This window comes from Diadema setosum, chromosome 9 (genome assembly GCF_964275005.1).
Source record: "Diadema setosum chromosome 9, eeDiaSeto1, whole genome shotgun sequence".
In the NCBI taxonomy this organism is placed as follows: Eukaryota; Metazoa; Echinodermata; class Echinoidea; order Diadematoida; family Diadematidae; genus Diadema; species Diadema setosum.
This window is the reverse complement of record NC_092693.1, coordinates 14440996-14449346: the sequence shown is the minus strand read 5'-3', so window position 1 is coordinate 14449346 and position 8351 is coordinate 14440996. Positions and strand designations below refer to the sequence as shown.

Here is an 8351-nt window from a genome sequence, read left to right as displayed (position 1 = left end):
GAGACGATATGACGAACCTTTTGTCGCATACTAGTAGAGCAGAAGGGCAGTGTAGGTGTATGATGATTTCGTGAAATAAAAGATAAAAGAATGATTGATGGTTGCAACCCTGTAATTGCTTTCCAGCTAATTGTCTCGCCCTTAATTCGTCCTTTTATCCGTGGTCATACATCAGAAGCAACTGTGGCACTGTACTGTATAAAGGTGAAGCAGCAGTTCACATATTCAAATTTATGCATAATATGCACGGACATGAGGAAGAACAGCCGTGCTGGCTGAATCATGTGCCGTGCTGAAAAAGATATGTATAATGAAATGAATATGAAATGAAATATACACACATGTTTGAAGCTAAGTTCAGTTTCCGTTTGAAATTGGATTTATTTCATGTAAAAACCATTTAAGGAAGTATTCAAACGCATCGAATGAGCGACTCCGCACCATGTTACTTTGGAATAAAATCCAACGAGAGTTCCTTATTCCGAAGGTTCGACCTACCGAAGGTTCATTAATCTAAACACAAAATTGAAGTTCGTAAATCCGAAAGCTCATATTGTAGTACGCACCAGTTTTTTTTTTTTTTTTTTTTTTTTCCATTTTCGGATTGAAGAACCTTGTTTTATTTTCAAACTATCGACGAACCTTCAGAATGACGAACCCTATTTTCATTTTCGTCTATAAAGTGACCTTCTGAATGATGAACCTTTATTTTATTTTCGGATTAACGAACCTTCGGAATCACGAGTATACTTCATTTTTTAATTAATTAACATCATGATAAGTAGGCCTATTATGTAATCTGTGCGTTTCGGATTAACGACCCTCCTTTCATTTCCGAAGTATGTCAAACCTTCGAAATAACGAACATTACCCTTCAAAAACATCAGTCCCTCTTGTTTCCCATGTTTCACTTGGCAAAGATGATACCAAAAGTGTCTTGAATGATTAGAGCTTCTTCAGCAAGGTAGCTATGGGAATGATTAAGACCTTTATCTGCCAGTTTACTGATGTTGTCAAATTTGTTTTACTGAATCGTCAAGCTTCAAGTAAGCTTTTTAGTGTTCAGGAACAACATCTATGGTCAACGAGAAAAAAAAAGATAACATCAAAAATACGAGGGAAATTCGAAACAGGATATCGGTACTAAAGGAATTCATTGTCACTATGACTTCAGAATCATAATTATAGATCTTTCTTGAATTTAAATGGTAGAAGGACAGAGAAGTTACACAAACCTGATACCTCAAAGAGGATATAATAGTAGGCAGTGAGTATATAACCTGCTTGTACAACGTACAACTCCACCTGTGAAAGGACAAAAAGGTATAACTTCTCAGTGACACGATGCATACAAATTAGTGTTGCCAATTTGAATACGTAAATGCATTGATTACCGGTCATCATTTTCAAAACCTACACAAAGACAAATAGATATTATAAGATTTCCTGTATTCATAAGGGATGAGTTTTGGTATTCTTCCTTGTCATGGTAGAATTACCAGACGACAAAATAACATTACTTGAAAAAAGAGTTGATCATGAGCAGCATTACGTCTTCTTATTGGCTAACTGTATTATAAACTTTATTATAATGTAAATATAGCACAGTCTGCAAGAATCTTCAGCCTATTGAAGGAGGCAGACTTAATCAGTTATAAGAAGAACAAAGAGATTTTCCCCAGTGGTGGGGAGAGGAAAAATCTCTCTGAAGAAGAAGAAGAACTGCTAGGTATTGTTGTTGTTCTTTTTTTTTTTCATAGAAAGAACTGCGTAGATAACTCGGCGCAGACGCATCATTCACGCCGTATGCTCTGTTGCGTTTTATGTATGCGCGCTATAACCATTTCTGACGTCATGACCAAGAGGTCTGCGTTACGCACCTTATACGCGCATGGGATACGCCTTGTGGTATGCAAAAATACGCGCGTTGACTTGACAACATATCCAGGGTAACAGAAAAACAGAGCAATAGCATTCTGTGTGCTGACTTCGATCGGAAGTGTTTTGTCACGGAATTTTCTCTGATATTTTCGTATTTCTGCGCTCAGAGAGACGACAAATCGTATTTTGTCAGGTCAGTATTAATCATTTACACTCCATTACGCTAGCATACGTAATTACTAGCTTTTTAGTTCACTGATTTTCATGATATTAAATTTGAATTCTTTCTACTCGAGATAAATCAAAGACACAAAGTCAAACCAAGGTCACGCATTACACTGCACTGTACACACATGGACGCCGGGACACATGCAAAAAAATTGAGTGGGGTACTTCGTGACTGCATACGATGGACAATAACATTCATTGAGTCTAGACACATTTTTTCTTTCATCTTGTTTTTGTAGATATTGAGATCTAGTCTGACAGACGACAAATGGAGATGTTTCCCAAGTCCCTAATTCACGTTCCCGTACCATGGGAGTTACAGAAGAGGGCTCGATATGTCGAACCGTGGGTATGGGCGACCGCAACGTCACCCGCGAGCAGCCCTGCAGATGTAAGCAAGACAGTCCCTATATGTCACTTGTATGCCACTACAATAAAAACCATTGCACTATTCTTTTTTTTCAGTGCTTCAAGAATATTTGGTGCTACAAATCCACAATAACGTTTGATTCAGATTTAACAAATATGAGAATGTTAACGAAATATACAAAGGTAATCGAATGATTGTAGTTACAATGAAAATATTATTACAACTATTATGAAAAGTATATTATGTATAGGCCTATATGCCTACATGGATGATTAAAATCACTCAATACAAGCCCAGGACTCCCCTTAATTTTATACTACGCCTACAGATCATTGAAGTTCAATAAGTAAATAAGTAAAAGTAAATGAATAGATATCTCGTTTTGAAGTATTCATTTCAAGGGGGAAGACAATATGCAGAGTGTTGGATATATTTACTTTTATCTAATAATTTTGACAAGGGATTGACCATAGAATGCACTTCAGCTTAATCGGACGTTTACAAGTGTTGACTTAAAAAGAAAAAAAATAATGTAAATTCTAAGTGCTTTTGATTTTAAGCAGTATTTACGGGAAATTTTGTTTGTGTTCTTCATTTCCCCGTTAATAAGCTTGCTGAGACAGCCCGCAAAGGTCCAACGCCGCCAGTGTACCTGGCAGGCAACCTTCTCCTTCAACGCTTGCAGGAATCCCTCAAGAACAAGCTGCTGAGGGAACAGATTGCAGTATGTTGAAAACCTAGAGCTATTTCTTTAAATGACATTTTTTTTTCCTCTCTTTTTACCTATTAAGTTCACAATACAAATCAAGAGAAAGCACAGAAATTTTACATTAAAAACTAGTTTAAACCAAGACAAAATTAGAAGTCAAACTTTTAAAAGTTAAAGGGTCTATATTTTACTCAGTCATCATCTACTTGAGAAAAATAAACCAATCAAATAACAATAACAACAAACAGATTTTCTTTTTTTTTGATGATGGAAATGAATAAACTATTGAATTGAATTGAATTGAATTGAATTGAATTGAATTGAATTGAATTGAATTGAATTGAATTGAATTAAATTGAAAAGTAAAGCCAATACCTGTTTAATGGTTGGTAGGCCAGAACTATGTTCTAAAATTATTATTTTCTCACATGTAAAGAGGCTGTCATGTTACATTCTCATCAATTAGTTATTGTACATGTATCATATACGATTACATGAATGCCGAAAACATTTTCTCTATTGTACTATCTCCTCATTTCTGACAGGCTTTATCCAGCAAAGTTCAACTGGCTGAGAAGAAGGTAATGCGGGCGAAGCGGACTGCAAATTTCATCGGGGGCATGGCCAGCCACTCCCTTAAGAAGGCGACTCGCGCCCAGGAGGAGACTCGACTGGCCGACCTGATGGTGAGGCAGGCGGAAGATCGTGCGTGTCGTGCTGAGGAAAGGACACGGAATGCCGAGAAACGGGTGACAGCGATTCAGGAGGAGATACGAGTAGCCGAGACCAACTTGCGGCTGATCGGAGAGAAGGTGATGATCGCTGAAGAGATCGCGGCGAGAGCTCAGCAAAGGGCGTCATCTGCAGAAGAGAAACTGGCTGTGGCAGAAGAAGGAACTAACATCGCAGAGGAGAAATCTCGGCTCGCCGCCGAGAGAGCGACACGAGCCGAAGATAGGCTTATCATCGCCGAGGAGAATGCGAGGCAGGCAGAAGAGAAGACGATCATTGCCGAGGAGAAAGCGAGGCAGGCAGAAGAGAAGACGATCATTGCCGAGGACAGAGCGAGGCAGGCCGAAATGAAGGCGACGATGGCCGAAGAGAGGGCGAGGAAGGCCGAAGAGAAGACGAGACGGTTCATGGACAAGTATCTGGATGCAACATCACAGATCGAGATCTTGAAGATGGAGCTGGCTTTGGCTAAACCTAAGAAAGATCCTCCAAGGAGCCATCTTCAGGTGAGTACTCTAATAGAGCCTTAGAAAGACAAAAGAGAAATGGATATTCAATGTCATCTTGTAATTTGACAATACAAAAATAGAAGAGGAAATAGAACATCTATAGCAAATATCGAGATCATTGTATATATCTATCTTTTAATTTTTGAAGCGCCATGAGCACTGATCTGTGCGCTCTGCAAGTAGCCACTATTATTATTAGCATTATTATCATTATTATTATTATCATTGTTATTATAATTATTATTACTACTACTAAAGTGATGCATAGAAAATTCAACACAAAAAGAATAAAAATCTGCTTCTTTTTTGCCTATCCCCAGGATCTTCAGACTGTCGTGACTGTAACTTCCGCGGCCGTTTCTCCCTCTCGTAGTCCGTCAGCATCATGGTAAGAATACTTTAAACGTTATTTATTAAACTTAAACACAGTGCGTGTCCCGCCATTATCAACTTTTTTTTTAGACTTAAAACCTAGATGCCTTTAAACATTCTAGATCGATACCATCCAATCAAATAATAGGGTTTATGAATGTCAGCTACAAATCAACTGAAAACCAACAGAAGATCCAATGAAAAAAAAAGATGAGACCGGCTTGTACTTATCGTACTTCCCCTTTCCCAAAGATATACATGTTCTATAATTCTTCATAAAGATTACGACGGGTGAAGTCGGTAATAGTTATTCTGTGCATTATAGATAAGTTTGATAGAGTGATGTCATTTGAAGTGCTTACCTTTAATCGTCCGCTATGCTCTTTGTAAATCAGTACGCCATGTCAAGCCGCAGCCTCGGCACCTCCTAGCACCCTCCCATCCCCATCCTCACACGATTCGACGCCAGTCGGCACCGCTGGTCCTTCGTCACCCAGCCCCTCTCCTGTGTCAAACTCCCTGTCCCCTGTGTAAGATTGTGGTTTTTAAGTGATGTTTCTTAATAAATGAATTTCGTACTTAATGGACTCTTTGTAACACAGAGTGCAGCTAAAATGGGATATCCAGCCATCTTGTCAGTCGGAAAATGAAAACAAACAAAAAAACAAACAAACAAACAAACAAAAATTTACGCTTACTTGACGAAGAGATAACATGGTATTGTTTAACATAGAACTGAATCTACACAAAAAGAAAATTGCAATTGCCCATGTAAACTATCTGAGTTTTAACCTTCATTCAATAACAAAAGACAGTGTTTCAAATCGCTCAGAATTTCGATGATCATAATAGTTATCGTTTGAGTCTTCTCTCACATTTTGGAAGACTTCTCTTTTTTCTCATAGGAAGATAAAGAATTCTATACCGTTAGTTTCCCTCTGTCTCTTTCTCTTCTTGCAGACATGCGCCCCTTACATCCAAACCGACATCTTCCCATCAAACGTTGGCAACCCCCACTCCTCGGTAAGAACTATTAAACTCACAAACGTTGGAAACTATCATGTTAACACTGCTTGCAGTATACCAAAGTGTAATCCTTCGACAATCGAAGGTTGACATTATCTTGTTCTTGTGATGATTAACATTTTATAAGTATGCCAACATCATTCTTTCGTAAGCAATGAGTACACATGTGATTCCTAACGGAAAAATTGACGAAATTGGTACGACTACAGGATTATTTTGTACTCTCTTTGCCAGGCCTACCAGCACTCCATCTCAGGTGGGTACGACGACTGGGGCCGTTGCCAATAGCAACACCACGGCGAGAACTCCCAGTCCGCGTGGTGCTGCTGCACCATCTTCACCATCCGTTACCAGCAAATTTTTGGTTACCAGCTCGTACATTTGGACCATCACCGATCTCAAGGAGTTCCACCCTACCAAAGGTTCCATCATCCTTGGACAGGGGTCCTACGGCACGGTTTATCTGTGCAGGCACCGCACCACCAATGAGCCAATCGCCCTCAAGACTTTCACGCTGCCCTCGTCTATTAGCCAGATGACCAAGAAGGTAACTTTTCTTGTTTCAATCATTGTTTTACCTCTACATTCCATCATGGAATTAATCGTTTCTTCATCTAACTGCTTCTTTGTATATATATATGTTAAAAAACAACATTTCTATAGGTCGTCCATCTGATTTCAAAAGTGTGGTGACTATTGTTTGATATGCTGATAAGGATCAAAGTGATAGTCACAGTGATAAATAAAAATCATAGTGATAATGATAACAACGATAGATGATAAAAACAAAACAATGCTGCAAGGTTAGATGTAAACAATAATATTTACGTTTCCATTCATTTTAACTTAAATAACTTTTCAGGTAGCTGAAATTCAAGAGGAAGCCGCCTTGTTGGACCTATTTGGCAGGGAGGAATGCTTCCCAACGTACCTAGGATGCCTTGAGCTCGGTACTGGGTGTATCGGCCTGGCGATGGAATTCATCGGTAAGCTAATAACAAACTTTGTAATGGTTGACTATACGTAGTCGGGATAACTATGCAATTTTTTACCCAAACAATGACAACTTATAGAGAATTACAGTAACGACAGGACGCAGAACATTAGCACCAAAGCGACTGATGTCGAAAATTCAAGAAACATTATTAGTTGTGGCATTCAAATTTGGGAAAGCAGTAAGTATTATTCATTAAAAAAAAAAAAGACTACAATAATGTATTTTGTGCCACTGATGTGTTATTCTAAGCAAGTGTTAGGTCATATTGTTTTCATCCCAACTCACAGAAGTCATATTCACAAATTCACGGTGAAATCTTAAGTTTTAAAGACATCAAGAAAGTATCAATTCTATATTTGTGTTAAAGTACTGAAAGGAGAATGTCAACTTAAGTACTATAAACCAGCGTTATTATCAAACTGTTACCAGGTGACGCGGTAACGGGAGAGACCGTGACTCTCCACAAGGCCATGCGGGGCGGGGTCCCTACCATCACCCACACCAACTGGTTCCGTCTGGCCTTAGAGATTTGCAAGGGTCTTCAGCTCCTTCATCAGAGAGGATATCTGATGAATGACTTAAAGGAGGATAATGTCCTGTTAGACAAGTCCCCTTTAGGTGAGTTCAAGTTCATTAGACCAAAATACATGTCAAACACACTCGTCCCCCTCCCCCCCCCCTTCCCCCATTTTTGATGAGCTTTTTGCAAAAGACACTTACGAAATATTTTTATTTTAATCCCTCGAGTAGCACACCTAACGCATCAACGGACAGCTAAGTTTGAAGATTTACCAGATTCATAGATTGATGAAAATACTTCCCTCTTTTACATTTCAAGAGTGAGGTTAAGGAGTGTATTTCCAGCCATCATTAAATTTTTATTACCCATGAATGCATATTTTTGTTCCTCACTATACTCCAAACGCACTCACAAGTCTTTTCATTTTTCTTTTCGCCCATATTGTTTCTTCGACTCCAGGTCGATGGCGGGCCAGGGTCATCGATTTGGGCATGGTTTCCCGGCAGACGTCTTCCTCCTCCTACTACTTCACCCCGGAGGAGAAGTTGCGATATCTGAAGGGCGAGTTATATCAACACATCGCCCCAGAGGTCGCCCTACAAGATCAGGCGACCGACGTCCTCAGCGATGTCTATCAAGTTGGTCGTCTGCTGAACATGATGGGGCGAGCTGCAGGTGACGGGACTCTAATGCTCATCGGTGCGCTCTGCGGTAATCCTAACCGAGCTTCCAGGCCTGCTTTAGGAGCTGTGGTCCAAGAGCTGGAAAGGATGGTGTAGATAGGATGCATGGGAGTCCGAAAAGATCTCATAACCTCTCTTCATTTCATTCTTTCAGAAAATACTTGGTTAGACACGCATTTGGGATGTTATTGACGCAATCAACAACATGCAAAGACAACGTGAATTTGATTGTTTATAAGCAACGATTTTGTTGATAATAATGAAACTGGCATAATGATGACGAAATCAAGATGATTAACTTTGAACCAATGAATGAACAGTAAA

General features: G+C 39.3%; 1 protein-coding gene across 1 annotated transcript; it reads left to right on the top strand.

The window, feature by feature from the left end:
* The first annotated feature begins 1899 nt into the window (after positions 1-1899).
* LOC140232691 (uncharacterized) lies at positions 1900-6347 on the top strand. The gene is made up of 7 exons (XM_072312806.1): positions 1900-2074; positions 2349-2500; positions 3090-3203; positions 3734-4426; positions 4750-4817; positions 5762-5824; positions 6062-6347. Coding segments are annotated over exons 2-6 (999 nt in total). The 5' UTR covers positions 1900-2074; positions 2349-2377; the 3' UTR covers positions 5763-5824; positions 6062-6347.
* The last annotated feature ends 2004 nt before the right edge of the window (positions 6348-8351 follow it).